At 37.7% G+C, this 22,181-nt stretch overlaps 2 protein-coding genes across 2 annotated transcripts in view; one reads left to right on the forward strand and one right to left on the reverse strand.

Annotated features, from left to right (window-relative positions):
• LOC148942255 (diacylglycerol kinase epsilon-like) overlaps positions 1 to 12,322 on the reverse strand; it is a 243,418-nt gene extending 231,096 nt beyond the window's left edge. Inside the window, exon 1 of the mRNA XM_089103654.1 lies at positions 12,176 to 12,322. The gene's annotated coding sequence lies outside the window, so the exon portion shown is untranslated. The remainder of the gene's footprint in view (positions 1 to 12,175) is intronic.
• A 130-nt stretch (positions 12,323 to 12,452) lies between these two features.
• Clp (Cleavage and polyadenylation specificity factor subunit 4) overlaps positions 12,453 to 22,181 on the forward strand; it is a 49,362-nt gene continuing 39,633 nt past the window's right edge. The window contains exon 1 of the mRNA XM_089103657.1: positions 12,453 to 12,717. Within this exon, the coding sequence (XP_088959783.1) occupies positions 12,615 to 12,717 (103 nt within the window). The 5' untranslated portion in view covers positions 12,453 to 12,614. The remainder of the gene's footprint in view (positions 12,718 to 22,181) is intronic.

Here is a 22,181-nt window from a genome sequence, read left to right on the forward strand (position 1 = left end):
ATTTTTTTAGTAAAGTGCAAATTTTGTTCTGGCCTTGTGAAGGCATAGGGGTTTTGCACCCAACTTATGTTAATTTCTGCTCGTTTTGAGTTTGACTCGGTTATTTATTGTAATTTCTGTTCGTTTTGGGTTTCATTTATTTACAGATGCTGATTTGTGGTAGTTTCACACATGGTAGATTATTTGATTTTATTTTTGGTCATTTTTTTTTAATAGAGTTCTTTACTTTTCTTTGAAAAACTTATTTTGTGGAAAAACTTTTTTTAATTAATAATATAGAAGATCCATACAGGGACTCGGATACAGAAGTTGGTAATGATGTCTTAAACATTGAGCCTATACAGATGCTAACCACACCTCAAACTCCAAAAATAGGGCAGATATTGAATCAACCAATTATTCCATTGCCAGACGATATTAGAACATTCCCAAAAGCATGACCAAAAGACAAATCTAGACACAGGGGTTGAGCTCATTGGTCCTGCCTGAAAAGAGTTACTTATTTGGTGCCTTTAGAAAAAATTTTGAAATATTTTTGTTTCTGGATAATATTTTAATCATCATTTATTTTTTATGCAGTAGAAGTTTTTGGGGTGAGTTGGAAATGTATACTTTAACTGTTTGTTATACATTGTACTTTGCTTTGTCTTGGTTTTTCATGGGTAATCAATGGTGGGCAGGCAGTTGTCATTTTGTTTTTTTAGTGTGTTCCCTTTCTTATTCTTTTCTTCTTTCTCCCTCCATTCCTAGCTATAGAGCCTTGTGAAGGCATATGATGGTGTATTTACTTTAATTGTTTAACCAATTTATTATTAAACTAATTAGGCTATTGAATAAACTTGTATAGATCTAAAATCCTTATAGGCTAAATCAGGATTCAGCAAAGTTACAAGGCATTCCTTGGGCGTCATTTGGGTAAAAGTGCATTATTACAACTCTTTTGAAGGGAACATCTTAATAAAATAAAAGTAGTAACATTAGATTCCTTAGTTTATGCTCCTATTCAAAACAATAGATGTGACTGATGTGATTTGCTCACAAGAGCGGCTTTTCAGTGAGTTAAGCTTTAGTCTCTTGGATACAAGGCACTATACAACTCCGGCTAAGCAAAAGTGTGCTGGAGGTATTGTGATCATAGGTAGGTCTTGTGCCTTACATGGATTTTAGACTTGGTGATTTTATCATCCCGTCTTTCTTGCTGTCTATGTTTATAATGTGTTTATTGGCTGACTGATTCCCATAATGATGCATCTGAGCGCATTTTTGCTCTTGTCTCTGAAAATATTATTCAAGCATTATTTCTAGTAATTCTGCATGTCTAATAGTTGGAGATTTTAACTGTAGCCTAACTGCTTCATCTGCCTGCTCTTCTCTGGTTGGTGAAACACTTGATAATCATTTGGGTGTTGTTTAAAAGACATAGATTTCACATACATTCACAATTTCACACCCACATCCAACATAAACCATGTTGATGCTTCTCCATCCTTAGATGTCTCTCAACCAAAGATTTTTTGTGATTATTTACAATCTGATTTCCTCTCTTTATTATTTTCTTTCTCAACAAATTAAACTTCTCAGATACCTATTAATGATCAAAAAACATTAAATCCACGTGTATGTGTTTAATTGAGCATCAATCAAAACTGAAATGTATTGGAATAGTGTTTCTATTATCCATTCCAAGATTAAGATTCCCTTTACCCTGATGATCTTGCACTCATTGCTGCCTGCTGAGGAAAAATGTATCCTCCTTGACATTTATTGTGCAGAGATGTGCCATGCTTTGCAATGTGCTGTTCCATTGAAGCATTGCCATCTAGAAACTGTTCCAAAGTGACAGGAAAAAATCAAAGTCTCCATTACATGATTCAGCACAGTTTTGGCTACATCTATGGATTAAATGCAACCAATCACAGCTTACTCCTGTTAATTTCATCTACATTGCAAACAAGCAGACGTTTTCCAGGGAACTTCAGAATAACTGCAAGCAAATCACAGAACAGACAACACAAAAGATCAAAGATAACCTTTTTTTTCCTTTGGTTGTCACCTATCTCAATGGTATTTTTCCTATGAGGCCAAATTCTCTCCACCAGACCCCCAACTTGAACACAAAATATGTGGAAGAGCTTGACCCATTTCTGCATGCTCTCCCTGACACTGATTATATTGCATCTGTAATGTCTGTTGCTGATGCTATTATGCTCCTTACATCAAAGCATAAGTTACATCAAAGTTACACCAAAGTCACAAGGCATAAATGGAATTCATGCTCTACATATCAAATATGGTGGTCCTGCCTCTTTAGAACATCTTATGTTACTACTGCAGGTGGTAAGACAGGTTTTTACACAAGGTTTGGTTCCATCAAGTTTCTGAGTGAGAGATCTTTCTCCCATTCAAAAAACCCTACTTTTTTATATTAAGATATCTCCATAAGAAGAGCTGTAACCCTGCATTGTTATGTGACTATTATACTGACATTGAGCACCAAATAACGAGTTTAATAGTAGGCCTACTAATTTTATTTGATTGAGATGTTTCCGTCAGAAGGGCAGTATTTCTGCACTATTATACGCTTTAATGCTGTACATCCATCTCTGAAAGTTTCTATATTATACCCCAAACTTTATCCCAATTCATAAAAAGTCAGTATCCTTTGGAAAGGGAGGTGCCAAAGGTATTTCTGAAAGTGTCATTTATGAAAACGAACTAATTCTGAAAACACCCAAAACACATTATCTAAAATTTTAACATAACTAAGTAAAGATGGATGAAAAAGATTGGTAAAGGTCTAGAGAAGGGGCTATTGAAAAGGAAACTTGCTAAGAAAACAATTCTTTATTCACAATAGACAGACTAATTGTAGCTAAGACATTTTGACTGCAGCTCCATTATACTGTAACCCCTACCCCCCTCCCATCCCCTAATGTGCAAGTACATAGCCAAGTTATGTATTTCCCATGCATTTTGTCAATAATTTGTGAAGTTGTTGATGATGCTTAAGGCAGAAAGTTAGGAATATAGCTGGGAATATTGATGAGAATGCTTTAGATTTAATAGAAGAGAAGGGGCTTGTAAAAGGATTATCTGAGGGATAGATCATATGAAAATAAGAGCAAAGTAAAGAAAGTGGAGAAAGCATTAAAATATGAACTAAGTAGGTGTCAAGTGGAGGCCATGGATAAAATTACTGAGGATTTAGAAGATGCAACTAAACAGAATACTAGTAAAATGTTGTATTTGCATGTTAATAAAATGAGAGAGAGTAGTCAATCTGAACTTGTCCCAGTTAAAGATAGCAATGGGGCCACAATTAGTGATAAAGAAATAGTAAACGAGAGATGGGCAGAACATTTTGATAAGGTGCTAAACCAGAACAGAGTTACAGAAAAAGATACAGAGGATAATAAAAAAGTTTGTGATACCTTGGATGTGGAGGAAGATTTATTTTGTGAAGAAGAATTAGTGATAATAGAGTAGAATTCTTTGATTTATAGTTTAATTAAAACCCAAGCACGTAGAACAAAAGCATAATATAAGCACAAGCAAGCAGATTAATTCACAATGCTGCATCTCCCTTCCTTTCATTTAGGAATGTCTGCTTACATGTCCAGCCTTATGGGTGGTCTCGTCACTCTGCTGCTGCAGGCATGCGGCATAACCTTTGGTGTGGCGGAGGAGGGTTACGTCCTTGTGGCTGGGAAAGTGGCAGCCACATTTTGGGATGTAGGCATAATACTTTGTGGGGGGGGGGTTAAAATTACTTTCCTTCTTCTCCTGGAATTGAGAGACTTCTTAGCAAAGTTCCAATGTTTGCAGGATTTGGTTAAGGGGAGAGGTGTAGCTGCTTTTGTCCCATGTTATTGATGGGATCCTGACTGCATCCTCGGCTGGGGTAAAAGAACACCAGAGGATGTGGACTCTGTTTCATCGTAGTCTGGAACCATCTTCTGTCTCCACTATGTATGATCTAGGGTTTCCATGATGGGATCTGATTTTCACTTTTGTCCAGGGACCATTTGCTTTCATCTGGAGAAAAGCTTGATCATCTGGTTGTGGCACAGATAGTGGTTTTGCAAACATGCAAAACCATTTGCAGACAGTATCATGATAGAATTTCTGTTTTTCCTTTGCCTTTGACCTGTGTTGTAAAAAGGTGTGGAAGGAGATAGTTTTGGGTCTCAGCTGATGGTAGGACAGACTGCAGCTGGCAACTCATTGGGAGTTGGGCGGGTGAGGCATAGCCATCGACGGGACTGTTTCTATATTCTAGAAGTGCAATATGTGGGTCACTTCTACTTTCTTTTGCTTTCATTAGTATCCATTTGCAAGTTTGTACTGATTTTCCCATTAGACTATTTGATCTTGGATAGATGCAGCTGGAGGTTCTCAGACTGATACTTCTGCAAAGTCTCTGAACTCCTGAGATAAAAGTTGAAAACCCTTGTCTGAAGTTATCAGCTGAGGGATTCCAAACCATGCAAAGTTAGCTTTCAATTTGTCAATGATTGTGACTGATGTCTGACTTTATCTATTTCAAAATATCTGCTGCAATAGTCAGTAGTTATGATTAACAGATTTTGTTCCACTCAAATAGGTCAATGCCAGTATGCTGCCATGATAGTGAGGGCAGCTGGTTGCTAATCAATGGCTCCTTTTGATTGTTCATTCCAAATTTGCATATGCTTCACATGTTTGGATGAAGGTCTTGATGTCTGCATTTATTCTTGACCAGTACACAATCATTCTGGTGCCCTGTTTAGTTTTATCAGTCCCCAGGTGTGCTGATTGAAACTGGTGAAGTATATTGGTTCTGAGAAGCTGGGGTACAATGATTCTTTGGCTTTTAGAGCTAGCCCATCATGGATTGCTAACTCGTGCCTGATATTCCAGAATGGGATAGCTTCTGTTAGGCATCACTGGCATGTGATAGGCCATCCTTTGTGTATGAGTTCTGTGAGTGTTTAGAGTTGAGCATCTTTTTTAAATACATTCTAAGATCAAACTGGCTGTACACGATGTATGAAACAAAGAAGAGAAAACACAACAAAATGAGAAAAGAATGAAATAGCAAAGAAAAAAAAAAGGATAGTGTCAGCCGGTGGAACAATATAAATCAAAAATAAGTAAGTATTTCCACAAGGACCTCCCCAAGTTGTCCTCAGTGCTAAGAAGAAATAAAAAACAGACACTTATCTATTTGTCTCTTGTGAAGTCTACTTCAAAAGGTTACATTATTTTTGTTCGTTTTTATTTTTTCTTAGCACTGATGACAACTTGGCAGAGGTCCTTGTCAAAATATTTGCTTTTTTTGCTTTATATTGTTCCACTGGCAGACACTACCCTTGTGTTTCTCTTCTATTTGATTTTTTCTCATTTTGTTGCGTTTTCTCTTCTTTGTTTCATATAAGCACCTTTCTCTGTCTCATGGCATATCTCTTCTAGTTTAGAGCTACTTACTGGCAGGGATTTCATCACTGTGTGCATATAGACTTTAATTTCATTCTGCATTTGGCCATCAGTATCTGGCAAGTGAAGTCAAGAGAGTGCATCTGGTACCAGAATATTTGATCCAGAGCTATAATATACTTCTAGGTCATACAATTGGATCTGGGTCATCATTCACTGTACTAACGCTGGTGCATTGTGGAGTGGAGCAGACAGGATGGTCTTTAGTGGGTGATGATCTGTTGTTATAATGTTTCTGCACCCATAAATATAGAGATGAAAGTGTTTGTACCCAAACTACAATTGTGTAGGGTTCTTTTTCTACCTGCAAATAGTTCTGCTCTGTCTTGCTAAGGGCTATAGATGCAAAACCCACTACCTTCTCATTTGAGGATAGCTTTGCTCCAAGTCCATGGTTGAAGCATCAACCTTGAGCTCAACTGTTTTGTATCCATGGTCAAAGAATGCTAGATTTTCTGACATGCAGGTCCTGATCTCTCTCATGCTGGATTTGTGATTGACTTCCAGCTTGAATTCCAAGGCCTAAGTGATATCTCTCAGCAGCTTATTTTTGGAGGATAGGTTGGGTATGTACTTTGAAAGGAAGTTGGGCATTCTTAACAATGTCTGTAGCTCTTCTCTAGACTTGGGATTTGGCAAGTCTTGTATGGTCCTGATCTTTCTGGGTCTAGCTTTATCCTGTCCTTGCTAATAATGTGTCCAAAATATTTCACTTTGCCTTTGGAAAATTTGCATTTTATACTGTTGAAACAGATTCCTTTTCTCTGGCTCTTCTAAGAATGACTTCAAGTCTTTGGTTGTGCTCTTTGTGGTTTCTCTGATATAATAGAATATCATCCACAAGTATTCTAATCTATAATGTTTGGTAGATAAATCTTTATTTAAAAACCCAGGTACCTATAATAAAGAACACTATAAGCAAAGCAAAGCAAGCATAAGCGCATCAAGGCAAATAAGCATAAGCACATAATAGCAAGCTGGTGCACAACCACAAGCATAAGAGCAAGGCATCACATAATGCTACATCCCTCTTCAGCTGTTTCCAAAGGGATGAGCTCCTTTTACCTCTAGACATGGAGGCACTAGGCTTACTCTGCTAACTGCCAATGACTTGACAAATTATCACTCACTACAGGACACAATAGAACACTACACCAGGAGGCACAAGACTCACTCCCATCAGCTGGCAATGGGTTTTGGTAGAACCACACTAGACACAAATGCCACATTGTCACTTCATTATTCATTATAGGTTTAGTCTCTCTGGTGGCTTCACCACTCTGCAAGATCTTGTAGCCTGAGCAGCTGTTGCTTTTACTGGAACTGTGCTGGATGGTTCACTTGCTGGCAGGAGGGGCTCAGCTATGGTCAAACTGGGCTTGGTGGCAGTCGCCAGGAATCTCTGCAATGATCTGTGCAGACTCATGCTTTTAGTAGAGTCAGGGCAATCTGCTACCTGACCTGGGTTTAGTGACCTTTATACAGCCCTGGGGGGGGGGGGGGGTATTCCATGGTAGGTCTATCATCAGGTGTGAATTGAGAGGCTGCTTTGGTTCCAGCAAAGGATCAAACCATCTATAGTTGATAAGAAGTATGATCTAGGTTCATCTGCCTCTCTTATTATTTCCCTGCTTTTCCACTGTACTTCTGGCTGTTTTCTGACAAGAACCTGGTCACCTCCTCTGAGTTTGGGATGTTCTCTAGCATGCCAGTCATGATAGGATTTCTGTCTGTCTTTTTCTATGGGGAGCTGAATGTATTTTGTGCAATGGCAGCCACTTCTTGTTTTATTTCCTTTTGTTCAAAGTTTTGAGCTGTGCTTGGGTTGACTCATGGTCTCTGCATATGTTGAGAGCTTAGGCTAGTGTAAGGCTGTCACCAGTGGCAAATAGTTTTTCACATAGTTTAAGATTTCTGACTCTACATACTATTTTGTCTCTTGCCATCTCACTTTCACTGGTGTATCCACAGGGTTTAACTGGGATCTTAAACTCTGTTGTGTATTTATCAGCATTTTCAGTATTGTTTTGGTCTTGCTTTTGAAACATATAGCAAGAGAATACTTCATTCTTTTTGGGGGCTGTATAGTTTCTGAGCATCTTCAGGAAGACCTTGATGTTTTCTTTTTCAGCTGCTGCAAGCTCAGAGGTGCTGAAGATCTCTCTGCCCTGTGCACCAACCCAGATCAGTAGGTATTTGCATGCTACTTTCTAAGACTATTTCACAAGGGATCCTTTGCACTTGAGCACTACATGACTTTAATGCAGTCCATTCTGAATTGAGATTGTCAGCATTCCAGTTGATTGATGGGTTGGTGATATCCATGACTTCTGACACCATGTAGAATTTTTTTATTTATAGTTTAATTAAAACCAAATCACCTAGAACAAAAGCATAATATAAGCATACACAAGCAAATAACACAGCATAATACAAGCACAAGCAAGCAAGCAGATCAGTTTGCAATGCTGCAAGTAATAAAGGGCTTAAAAAATAATAAGGCCACAGGTGCTGATACTGTGGTAAATAACTTACTTAACCCTAGAAGGGTAAGCTTTCGTAAATTTTACAATGCAAAAACACTTTTTCGTGGTTGCCATGGAAACGGATGCATTGCGCAAACCAACCTCCCCGATATGCTAATATTATGACTAGCCAGTTCTAGTGCCGTCACCGAGGTTTTATTATCTGAACCAGTTGGGGAGATATTAAGGGTGAGTAGTAAAATTTACGAAAGCTTACCATCTACGTAACTTTTTCACCTATTTCAGGAAAAGGGATTTTTTGATCAAAACTTGGTAATTAGTAAGCTTCTTCGGACAATGAGGTTAGATCAGTTTTTTAACGTTGTTGACAAGCTTCGTAGCAAATTTCGTGAGGAAATAGCACACGAAAATGCTGACTTTGGCTATTTACTGATTTAACAAATGAGCAGCAAAATTTGTTCTCTTTGCAGAATGATCTCGTGACGGCTTTCATATGCGGAAATCCTGCGTCTGCTTGAATCAGAAGATGGTGAAGCAGCAGAGGATTCTTGTACACATGATGAGGAGGACCAGGAAATCCTTGACATTTCTAATAGCAAAGATTCCGATGATGACTATTTTCCTCCAGATGAGAACGAATATAGCAGCCCTGATGAAAACCTTTCTACTACAGTGAGTTTAAGCCAGCCGTATTCGAAGCGTAAAAAAACCGTTTCTGAAGGTCCTACATCTCCTGAATTGTCAAATGAGACCTATGACAACCCTCCTCTATCCTCTCAGCTGCCAGGGGACAAACATATTGTCATTCCAAGGAAAAAATCTTTGAAAGGAAAGAATGGTCATCGATGGTTGGCTGTCCCGCCGTCCAGACCTAACAAGGCAAAGGCGAGAAACATTGTTAGAGGTGTAGCTGGTCATGTAAGTGGCGGTGCAAAAGCGGCCAAAAGTGAACTGTCAGCATTTCACCTGTTTTTTTCAAATGCTGTCTTCAAGAAAATAACAAAACATACAAACGAGGAAATAGTGAGGAAGAAAGACTCGTATTCACAGCAAAGTGCAACCACTGCTGCAACAACTGAGATAGAAGTTAGGGCCCTAGTTGGTATCCTCATCCTCTCAGGCTCACTCAAAGATGGGCATCTTTTGACCGAGGAGCTGTTTGACACCCAATTAAGTGGCTCTGCATACCATGCCACCATGAGCCGTCAGCGCTTCAGATTCTTGGTCAATTGTTTGCAGTTTGATGAAACAAATAGTCGGGAAGAATGAAGAAAACATGATCCATTTGCACCTATAAGGGAAACGTGGGAATTGATCATACAGAGCTGCAAAGAACATTTTCGCCCAGGAATCAACGTCACTATCAACAAGCAGCTTTTAGGATTCCGTGGACGCTGTCCTTTTAGAATGTATAGCCTATTCCAAACATACCTACCAAGTACGGACTTAAGATTGTCATGATGTGCGACGTTGGAACATAGTACATGGTGAAAGCAATGCCATATTTGGGAAAGGCGATAAGGACTGACGGATTTCCACTAGGACCATACAATGTGCGAGAGCTCACAAGACCGATCTGGGAGACAAATAGAAATGTCACGACTGACAACTGATTTACATCGATTCCGTTTTCAGCAGAACTACTGAAAGAACTGTATCGACTGACTACAGTTGGTACAGTACGAAAAAACAAGAGAGAAATTCCAGAAGAGCTGCTTGTAAGCAAAGGGAGAATCAGAGGAACCTCTATGTTCTGTTTCGATTGGGAGCTGACTCTAGTGTCTTATCTTCCTAAACCATCAAAAATGGTCCTGCTTCTGTCAACTTGCCATGAGGGTACCAGTATCACGTATCCAAGCAAGAAGCCTGAGATCATTGAGTACTACAATAACACCAAAGGCAGTGTAGACACATTTGACCAAATGTGTAGTTCAATGTCAGCGACTCGGAAGACCAACAGGTGGCCCATGTGCATGTTTTATGGGTTGATCAACATCACGTGTATCAAAAATTATGTCATCTAATCCTTCAATATCTCCAAATCAGGTGGAAGACCACTTTCACGAAAGGATTTCATGAATGTTCTGTTCAAAGAGTTGACCCAGCCGCATATGACCACTTGCTTAGAAACCCCCACTTTGCAGCACTCGATCAGACTCGATATCAGTCAAACAATGGAGGTGACAGGTGAAATACATTCAGGAACGTCTGTGGAAGGGAGAAGAACAACCTTCAGCCTCTGCCCAGCGCGCATTCGCCAAATGACTACCAATTTTTGCAACCACTGCAAAAAGCCGTTCTGTGGTGAACACCGTGCAAAGTCATGCATACCATGTGACTCCAAGAAATGAAAGCAACCTTTTGTGAGGTGTAAAACATTATCTGAAGATCTGTTTTTGATAATTCCCACTTACTTTTAAAATATACTTAAGTGATGAGTTTTAAAAGTCAATGTTTCTGCAAGTAGTAATTTTTACAAAAGCTTACCATCTACGTAACTTTTTGGGAAGCTTACCTTTCTAGGGTTAAATATGAAGGTTATGAGGTCAGAAAAAGTGACTGAAGATCATTAATATGGTTTTCGAAAAAGGGGAAAATTCTAGCATTTTTCAAAAAAAAACTTTATAAAACAGGGGACAAGACTGAGTGTGGTAATTATAGAGGCATTAGCCTGGCTGGTAATTATAGAGGCATCAGTAGGTAGTAACTTACTCAGAAGGATGATGCCTTTTAGAATTGGAGATGCTGTAGACAAAGTTTTAAGAGAAGAACAGTGCAGTTTTAGTAAGGGTAGAAGATGTAATGACAAAATTTTCACTCTCAGGTTTATAATTGAGAAGTACCTGAGTCATCAAACCCCTTTAGTCCTCAGTTTTATAGATTATTTGCAAGCGTTTGATTTAGCTGATAGAAGAGTTTTATCTTTAGCAGGGTTGTGTTCTACCTCTACTTATATGGATCATGTTCATGGACTTTGTCTTAAGTAGCACAGGAATGGCAATGGGAGACTAGGAACCAAATGGGGAGGTAAAACTTTCCTGAACTTAGATTATGCTGGTGATTTAAGCATCCTAGATGAAAGAATGAAAAGAATGAATAAACTCCTAGAGGTTTTATTAGTTCATGGTGCTAGACTAGGCTTGAAAATTGATGTTAAGAAGACTATGTTGCTAAGGCTACAAATAAGTGAAGATAAAAAGGTGATGCTAGGTAACAAAAATATTGATCAAATGGACAGGCTCAAATGCCTTGGTAGTATTATTAGTAAAGATGGTGGATGTAGTGAAGATGTTAAAAATAGAATAGCCAAAGCATCTTTTCTAAGTCAAAAAAAGTTTTGAAGAATAGGAAGATAAGTCTTCAAACCAATATTAGAATGACAGTGGTCAAATATGGTTCTGAAGCATGGGCACACCAAAAAACAGAGGCAGATTTGCTAGATATTTTCTTGATAAATTTCCTGTGGATTGTTTTAGATACCTGATTGTCTGACTGTATTTCAAACAGTAGGCTGTAAAAAAAAGTGTGGTCTAATCCTGGTTTCTAGGGCTACAATGAGAGAAAGGTTGAGCTGGCTAGGGCAAATCCTGCAGCTGAAGGATTACAGATTACCAAGATTATCCTTTTTGGTTAGCTTTCTAGGGCTAAACAGAAAAGAGTTTGTCCTTGGTCATGGTAAGAGGATGTTGCAAGGAAAAATTCAAGGGGAATGGGAACTTCCTGGGAGGGTGTAAAGAAGGAGGCTTTGAATTGATTGAGATGGAGAAAGAGCATGCATAGCTGTATTGACCTCAGTGGCTTGGTGCTGTGGTGAGTTGTTAATAATAGTAGGCTAGGCCTAGTAGTAGTATTCTGCCAATGTGTCTCTTGTTTCAACCTGAGAAACTAAAAACTGAATAAACTATGACAAAACAAAAAACAGAAAAACACAAGTGACAAAATAAATGGGAAATAAATAATTTGGACCATAGGCTAGGCTAATTTTCAACATTAGAGGAGTTGTGGATAAAGTAGGCCTATAGGTGGAAGTGCAGTCAACATGTATTAACTACTATTATTCTAGGCTACAATTATTTATGTTTCCTTCTCAATAGCCCCTAATCTGACCTTTACCAAAAGATCAATGACCAAGCAAGAACCAGGTGTAGCCAAAATTGGCCCTAGGCTACGGTAGCTGAAAATTAAAATAGCATAAGTGATATAATCTAACTGACCTTGTTTTCAATGATGGTGATGTACCCTGTAATGGTAGAGTACCAATTTCTATTTACTCATGAACTCTTGATTGATATTCAGTAGACTACTAAGACTAATGTGAAAGTAAGCGAAAGTCACATTACCGCGATTTTAAATTGAACGAATAGAGAACATCCCTGTGAAGCAATTATAATTATTTTCAAAAGAAAGTTTAAAATAATAAGCGTTAAAGTTCGTTGCTATTTTACTTGTTTATTTTATTATCTCTAGAAAAAATTTAATTACCTTTCATTTGTTCAAATTAATTTTGAAATTTTTCTGTACTGGTATATGGGATAAAATATTTTTCGCAAACACTTCAAAATTCCATTCTGTGACCTAGTTTTTGTTTAGAAAATCCCAAGTTTTAAGTGAGAATAACTAGCTATCAACAGGTTCTTCAAAATTATATTTAAAATGGATGCTCTCATAGCACCTGTTAGCCATTTGAGGTTTGATATAGAGTCAGCCTTGGAACAGCAAACTGGTGCTCAGCCTTTACCTTTTGCTGGAATGGATAGTAAGTGTTAGCCTATTGTAATATTTTATATGGTACCAGTCTTGTATATGCCCCGATTTGGCCAAAAAAAGGGACAGTTTTTTCTTCTTTAAATTAAAGTGCTTGCTAAAAGAACAAAGCTATGGGCTATTAGCTGATCTGAGTCAACCTTTTGTATAGGCTATAGGTTAGGCTAGATCAGTGACCAGCAACAAGTTCAAAGAGGCCTAACCTTTTTATAAATATAAAAACTCAATGAAGAGCTACAATTAGGGTTGAAAGTATTTTCCATAAAAATATAATCTAGGCTAGGCCTATGTCTAGTTCATTTTGTGACCATAGGCTAGATAACTTTCAGCTAAAAATATATAGGCTAATCAAACACCATATAAGATACTCAATATCAGTCTAACATCACTCAAGGAAACATGCTAATGAGATAAATATAGTAGCCTAGTGAATACTTTTAGATTCCTTATTCTTCTTCTATTTTGCAGCAGGCGGGCTTTTCAGTCAATACTATTTAGCCCTTTTCCTTTTGCTTCACTCTGTGGGCTACAGAGCTACTGGCTTGGATGTCTCTTAGGCTATTTATTAGATATTCTAGATATCTTTCAGTAGATCTTTTGGCTCAAGGAGTTCAAATATAAGATGATAGATGTTGATATCTATGCTCTATGTGCAGGTATAATTGGCTAGGCTCTTGGCTGATAGTGAGATTTTGTGGTGTTTGAAGCACTTTGACAGTTTACAAAGCAAGGTAAGCTGTGCAGACGTCAGCGTATTACATTTAAATAGACAGTGGTCAATTTTTTCATTATTCACATTACAAAACCAGAAAAGAGGGGACAGGGGAACTGAACCACTTGAATTAGGAAACTGATAAGAGAATGCAAGAAAATTTAGTCCATTTGATCCAGAACAAATTCTATGATAAATTTTAGAAAAATCCATTGTTGGGAAAGGGGGAAAGATTAGAATTATTCTTATAAAAATTAATATCCAATAGTCTCCAATGGTAAATATCTCTAATGGGGATTGGTCTCCCACTTGGTTGGTCAATATTTATAGTTTTTTTTGCTATTTCATCAACCTGATGATTACCACTTATACCAGAGTGACTAGGAATATATTGAAGATAAGTTCTTATGCCACATGAAGCAAGATTATCTATAATACTAAGACAATGATAAGTGTCAATATCCAACTTATACTGAGGAGATGAAGACAGCAACTCAAGGCTTGATAAGGAGTCAGAATAAACTATAATATTATTTGAATTAGCAATCAAAAGTTTATTTTCCATAAGGTGTTCTAATGCCATGATTATGGCATTTAACTCTGCAGACAAATAGATACATTATTATATAATCTCTCACCCATTGCAATGTTCAGGAGAGGAAGGAAAGCACCACTTGCTACCTTCTCATTCATTTTGGACCCATCAACAAAAATTTGGAAATGGTTTTTATAAGTAATTGTATTAAGTTCAGCAAATTTTTTCTGGACAAAAGCAGTGGGGGTTAAATCTTTAGTCCACTTTGAGAAATCAGTATTTATTATGGGGATTGACCAATTCCATGGAGGAGATTGGGGGAAAGTAGGTACAATAGACTTTGCGGGTGCAGGGAACTTCTTCTGAATATTGGCATACTCATCTGCAATGCCTCTATACATGGCTGGATTTCTTAACCAATTATGTAGGGTGTGTGAGCTATTTGATTAAATTTTTGTAAGATGTTTTATCAAGAGAAAAGTACGTATCTCTCTTATTGTTGTTAATCCACTCTCCATAAGCAGACATTGGTGCTTGTGGGTTTCCTAAGACCAAATATGAGACATATTATATCATTTTGTATTTTTTCAATTTTTGCATTTGGGTCTTTGCACATGCACCATAGACAATGAGCCCATAGTCAATATGGGGTCTTATATGTGATTTATAAAACTGCAGTAAGGTTTTCTCCTTAAAGCCCCAGGGTGTGGAAAGAAGTCTTTAGTATACTTGTTTTTCTATAACATTTTTTATTGTGTTTGAAATATGGAGGGGGAAGTTAAGTTTTTGGTCAAGCATGAAACCTAGGTAATTAATATGATTATCTTTTAGAATAGTTGTTTCATTTATAGTTAGTCTTGCATTAACATGATTTTGCTTTTGGTGAAATTAGATTATTTTTGACTTGGTAGGTGCAATAGGTAAATCTGAATGTTGAGAGAATTTTTCAAATTGGAAAACTGACTTTTGCAGCTTTGACTGTGCAATCTCAAAGGTTTTGCCAGATGACCATAGTACCAGATCATCAGCATATTGTAGATTTGTTTGGGGGAGGTTCATGTCCCATAGATGTAGGGCAAAAAGGAGGCAGCTGAGGACTGGTCCCTGAGGAAGGCCTTTGGTTATTGTCTTTTGGGGTGAAGAGGCTGAACCTACACAAACAATGAAACTTTGCAATTCTATGAAAGATTTTATAAAAGATATTAACTTGGGGGGTAGTCCAAGGTTTGCAAGTTTATTTAAAAGGATTTGGTGGTTCACATTGTCATATGCCCCTTCAAAATTTAGGAAAGCTGCGACTAGGACATTATTTTTTTTAGAATGATTCATTTATTTCATTTGTTAATAATATGAAAGCATCAGTTGAGGAATGGTGTTTCCTGAAACCAGTTTGAGTGTGAGGGATCATATTATTTTTTCCAACAAACCAGAGGAGTCGGTAATAAATAAATTTCTCCATTATTTTCCCCATCACAGGAGTAATCATTATGGGACTATAAGACTCAGGGTTATTTTTTGGTTTATTTCTCTTTAGGATTGGTAGGAGGGATAAACCTTTCCAGATATTGGGAAATATAGATGAAGACCAAGCATGATTATAACAATTTAGAATTTCCTGTTTGTATGAAGGGATTAGATTCTTGATCCATGTAGGGTGTATATTGTCATAGCTGCCGCTAGGCTTGGTCCTAATATGATGTATTACATTATTCATTTCCTGGATTGAAAATGGGCTTTTTATATACTCGGATCCTGGGCAAGGTTGGTAACTTGGGCTCATAGGAATTGGGGACATTTTGCTACAATTATTTGATGTTAGCTTAATAGCAAAAAGAGTGGCAAATAGCTTAGCTTTTTCATTATCATTGTCATAATGGGTATTATTATGTATAAGCTCATACAGGAATGGGTTGGGGGAAGTCGATTTCCCACAGATGTGGCTTATGACTTTATGTATAATTGGCTCATGTGTTTCTCTGGAGAGATTATTTGCAAAATTATTCCAGTAGTTATATTTAGCATTTATTATGGTCCTGCTGTAATTTGATTCTGCTTGTAATTTTTTTAAATATATTATAGACAATGTTTTTTTTAAGAATGCTCTCCTGGCCGCCTTTTTGTTCTCCATTTATGTTGGTACTCATTCTTCCCCATGCTTTGGGAATGTGTTTAGGGAAGGTTTTCTTAGGTGTTGTCCTGGGGATAGCATGATTAGCTGTATTTATTAGTAAAGATGCCAAAACTACAGCATGTGTGTCAGCTGTTGCATTTGAAATGCATGAATTATGGGTGAAACTTGTAATTTCATCATTTAGCTTATTTTGGAACATAGGCCAATTTGCTTCAGTGTTGATATATTTGGAGGTATGTGATAGGGTTTCAGCAGGTTCGTTTAGGAATCAAACTATGGCAAAGTGGTCAGTACATAGACCATCAATTTTATTTATATAAATTGTATTCAAAATATTTAAAGACACAATTTGTAGGGAAACTGCCACTTTTGGGGTTGAAATATGTATTCAGGTTTGGAGGGGTAGCAACAGCTAATTCAGTATTATTTGAAGTTATATGCTCAATGAACTTACCAGCTTTGTTTGCTAGTTTATTCCCCCACAAAAGGCTGTGGGCATTGAAGTCTCCACAAATAATTTCATTCTTCAACATATTAGAATTATCTATATAGCTGAAGAAATCCATGGCATCTGTAGTTTGGCCATTAGGGTTATAAAAGCTTATTATGTAAGTTTTTGTCTTATTCAGCCAAACACTGATGCCAATTGCATCAACATCATTTACACAATCTGGAAAGTTGATGCCACATAATTTTATATTATTTTTAACTATTAAAGCTACTCCACCTCCTTTTCTCTCTGATGATCTATCCTTTCTCAGGATATTATATCCCAGAGACTTAATTTGTTGTTTTGGGTTAAATGAGTTTCCTGGAGGCAAGCAATATTGATGGAATTATTATTCATAAAATATATTAGTTCTTTTAACTTATTTTCTGTGAGTGATCTTACGTTCCACTGGAGTATTGATATGTGTTGTGTTGTTGATTTATTTTTCATATGACTGTGTATCAATGTTAAGCTTTGCTAATAGTAAAGCAAGATTTTTTTTTTACTTGAATGAGCATATGATCAGGGATGTAGATTTTTGCCAATTCTGCAATGATTTTTGTTTTCTGTAGTTGATGTATATTCATGGCCTGAACTGCATAACAGTTTAGAATGAATAAGCGTATATTTGGGGATTGCATGTTTAGTTGTGCATCCTGTTTGTCAGTTAAGGGATTAATTCCTGGTAGTGTTTCTGGTTTGTTTCTTCTTGGGAGAGGGTGCCAGGCTGACCTCATCTCACTAGACAAGGAGGTTTGTTGGCGTGGTGATTCATTCTGATAGAGATGTGAGCTAGGGGGCTTAAAGGATGGTGTTTTGTAAGGGGTACTTGATGCTTTAGGAGTTTTTGACTTGGGAGTTTTATTTGATTTCATTATAGGTTTTATTTGGTGTGGTTGGACAGCATTTGCTTCCATAGCTGCAAAAGGGTATGGAATGGCCTTCTCTGTTGCTATTTGGAGTGTTAGAGCTCTTTTCTTATATGCAGGGCATTGTGATTTATTGGTAGATTCATGTGGGCCTTTACAATTGGTACATGTAGGCTGAGTGTTGTTGCAAGTTGTCAACTCCTTAGAATGGGAGCCTTTACAATTACTACAAGCTAGGAGAATTTCATTGCATTTATTTGTTGTGTGTTCCAGTTTCAGACACTTCTGACACTGGATAGGCTTTGGCTTGTATTCCTTGTGCGGTTCGATTTGCCCAAATAGGAATAACTTTTCTGGGATATCGCCTGCATATGCAGCCTGTCTCAATCCAGGATAAAGAGGGAGGGTTGGGCAGTGGGCTTGCGACCCACACCCGGGACCTCAAGGGCCTGCCCTCGGGGGAAATCCTAACTGCAACCAAAACAACAAGTTTCAGCCTCGGATTTTCGAACCCCCTTTTGATGACGACCTCTGCATGCCCAAGGACAAGATTTATGAATGCGAAACAACACCTCAAATTTGGTTTCTGGAATTTCCGCACAATGTCTCAAGACTCCAATACTGAACAAGTGCTGAGATCACTGTAAGATTACCATCTCGACCTTCTGGCTCTGTCAGAAGTTTGATGGCTAGGATATGGGTCAAATAAACTGGATGGAGATGTGACCATTATATACAGTGGATCGCAGCAAAAGCGTGAATACGGAGTAGCACTAATGATGACAAAACAGACTTCCCAAGCTCTATTACATTGGACACCGGTGTCACCTAGAATCCTAAAAGCCCGCTTCATCGGTGCGCATGCGAAACTGTCAGTAATAGTATGCTACGCACCCACCAATGATGCCACCGACGAAGCAAAAGACGAATTTTACAGAGCTCTCAACTCCGTGGCAAACGACATACCACGGCATGACATGGCATGTTTTCTAGGAGACTTTAACGCGAAAGTAGGGAACGACCGATCGTTTTCCCCTGAGGTTCTCGGAGAGCATGGCCTGGGCCAGCAAAACAAAAACGGAGAACTACTTATCGACTTCGCGCTCCTTAACGACCTAGTAATCGGAGGTACCCTATTTTCTCTTCGGAATGTAAACAAATATTCTTGGATATCTCTCGATGGCCACACCCGAAATCAGATTGACAATTGTCTTTGGAGCAGGAAGCGGAGATCAAGCCTAATTGATATAAGGGGATACAGAGGAGCTGACGTTGGCTCAGATCATCATCTAATGGCAGCAAAAATCCGCCTCAAGTTGAAAGGAAATAGAAACGTAAAAAAGGCTCCCTTAAACCCAGTCTTTGACTGGGAATTCAACCAAGCTTTTAAACTAGAGATGCGGAATAGATTTGAAGCCTTGTCTTTACTAGATGATGCTGATAGCAATCAATACTGGGAAAAAATAAAGTTGTGTTTTCACAGTGCCGCGAAAGCCACTATTGGGTACCGCAAGAGCCCAAAAGACCAGTGGCTATCTGACCAAACATGGGAACTCATTGAGACAAGAAAAAAAGTAAAAGCATCACTTATCCAAAGACAAACCCCCGACCAACAGATCCTCAGAAACGATGAATACAGAGCCGCGGATAAAGAGGTCAAGAAGAGTGTCAAAAAAGACCAGAGAAAACTGCTGGAGCGAAAAGCAGCGCAGGCAGAAGAGGCGGCGAAGAGAGGTGATTCAAGAGCCGTCTATAAAATCACTAATGAGATTATTGGAAAGAAATCCTCTATTCAACATGGACCAGTAACAGACCCCGCAGGCATACTGCTAACGCAGCAGTCTGACGTAAACGAAGTTAGGGCCCGTCACTTCGAGAAGCTGTTAAATAGACCTCCACCAGAGGATCCCCCAGAGATCCCAGCAACAACACTATTTTCCTTAGATATGAGCACGGATCCGCCGTCATCCACTGAAATTATAGCAGCAGCAAAGAAGCTGAAAATTGGGACGTCGCCTGGCGAAGACAGTATCGCCGCGGAAATGATCAAAGCGACTGTTATGACCTGCATCAAGTTCTGGACAGCGTTGTTTGCAGTAATCTGGACGACCGCCAAAGTACCTTCGGATTGGAAACGCAGCACGCTTGTGAGGATCTTTAAGAAAGGTGATATGTCCTTCCCAGGCAACTGGCGAGGAATCTGCATGCTTTCCATACCTAGCAAATTGCTGACGCACATTTTACTGCAGAGAATCAGCTCGCAGCTCGACAGATGTACCATTGAAGAAATATTTGCGGTAATAGAAAAGATTTGCTCGTGGCGATAGAGGTTTCTCCTATAGCGCCACTTATAGCGCTGGAGATTGTGTCAACTAGGCTAGCGCCGCTCTCAATTAATGAGAGAAAATTGAATATGTAGACATACAAATGTGGCTTCTTCTTTCTTCAGCTATCTGGAGATCAGATTCCTTTGGGAGCATTTACCTTGGAGACTGGCGAACTAATTACCTATTATCGGACTAGACTCAGACATATAAGAGAAACAAACACATATAAAAAGACAATAGATTTATTTAACTTACATGCTTAATTGTACAGCAACGGGTCACTTCAATGACAATAATGGTGACCGAAATTATCTGCGGTACTAATCGTTTTAAGTCTGACTTCATATTTTAAAATCAAAAAACACATTTACCCCACTCCCAAACGCAGTTCTTTCGTCCTGCGCTCTAGGGACTGCCTGCCATTGGCTCACGTGCCCCCAGGACGCGAATCCTCGTCCAATAATCTCTTAAAGATTTTTTAGATGATTCAGGAGTTCACACATTTTTTTGTCTTTTAAACTTCCTGGTAAATTTTATACATTGTATTTTTTTTTGCTACAATTATCTTAGCGAAATTCGAACGACTAGTGCCGTTGTCTGACTGAAGCTAGAAATGCAATTTCTCTTTTTGCTGATTAAGGACTTTTCATTTTTGCGACTAGATTTAGCTTAATTATAAGGAATCGGAATTATCTTTAGAAAGGAACTTTATTTTGGTATGTCAAATACATCACATCTTACTCATGGTACATATCACCCTTCCCATGAAATAATGACGCCCCGTCATTAGTTACTGCCCATTAGGAGTTTTAAAATTTTTCATTATTTTTCTTATTTTATTATACGCCCCTATATAAAATTAATCTCCCGGACTCATATTCTTTTTGTTTATAGGTTATCTAATATAATAAATATTTTTTTTTTTTTTTTCTTTTTATCAGCATAAAAAAATTTTTAATTTTAAATTTACAAAAATGTTTGGCCTATTCTAATTTTACATTAGTTTTTTTTTTTATTTTGATGTCTATTTTACGTACTACATACTATATAAACAGCGTTAAATGAATAAAATAATAATATTGAACCTAATTCTAATTGTGGTAAATAAATGAATGATTTATAAAATACAATATTTGGTTTATCACATTCACATGATGATATTAAAACACTTTCACTATTGGGATTTTGAATTGTCAACGTTATTAGGAAGTAACACATTTAGCTTCACATCTATTCATCACCTTTCGTGTCCTTAGTGTACTACACCCTTCTGTTGTAAATTACTGTCCTTCACATCCTTTTGTCCTGTCGAAAATTTCGAAGCACTTACGTTATGGTTTCTTCATGGAACAGTTCGAGTCTAGTTGTCTTCAAATGGTAAGTTTTCCCTAATAGTCAACTAGGAAATGACCGTTAAATATCGTTCTAATAGTCAACTGGGAAATGATTCTTCCCACTATAGGTGTTGGTGTTTTTCTTCTCAGCATATCATTTTTTTTTTTTTTAGGATTTTTGGGGCACATAGAGAATGTATTCTTGCGTAAAATTGTTCATTTGTGCCTTTTTAAACGGGTTGTCGTCATATTATGGTGACTCTTTTAATATATTGTATTTAAATTCAACTTAAAACATCTTCAAATATCATTTGACTTCAAACATCGTTTATCTTGTACTGCTCGATGGGGTTCTCAGAATTAAACTTCAAATTGTCTTTAACTTCAGTTTCAAATATCTTCGAATGTCTTTAAGTATCTTTCAACTTCGAAGATCGTTAAATATCGTTTAGATTCAAATATCATCACTATACTTTCAAATTATTCTGGGGTCCATAGTGACTATCAACAGCGAAATCTACGTATTTATAACTTGTACTGGCTGATGGGTTTCTCAGCGTTTATGCGATTATATAGTTCGTTAAAGCACTTGATACTGAGGTTCAAATATAATGTTACCTGATACATAATATGGTTCATAGTCGAAGAAACGATGATCGAAGGTAACTGTTGTTTTCGTAGACGAAGCTGGGATGAAGTTGCCTGGAGTCATGGTGAGTACTCTTCGTTGGTTGAGATATGATGAAAATAGATGTTACTGGGTCGTATCTGTACTGGGCAGCTTATTGTAATACTCAATGACCAAAGTGTCCATTTACTTTCCTGTAATAAAAACAACGCGGCAGAATCACATGTTCTTTGAAGTAAATACACATACAATAATTCACGAATTAATTGGGTTATAATTTCTGAGCTATGAGACAGAATTAAATAAATACACTAATATTAGCACTCACAATGAAAATCTAAAACCGAAATGTCTGCAAATTTGTTAGGAGAACGGAAATCTTGATATTAAATAAACATAATTTACCCTTCATTATAAAGTTTGAGGTCTA

The sequence above is a fragment of the Artemia sp. Qi Xiang Cuo genome, chromosome 17 (assembly GCF_049724085.1).
Source record: "Artemia sp. Qi Xiang Cuo chromosome 17, ASM4972408v1, whole genome shotgun sequence".
Classification (NCBI taxonomy): domain Eukaryota; kingdom Metazoa; phylum Arthropoda; class Branchiopoda; order Anostraca; family Artemiidae; genus Artemia; species Artemia sp. Qi Xiang Cuo.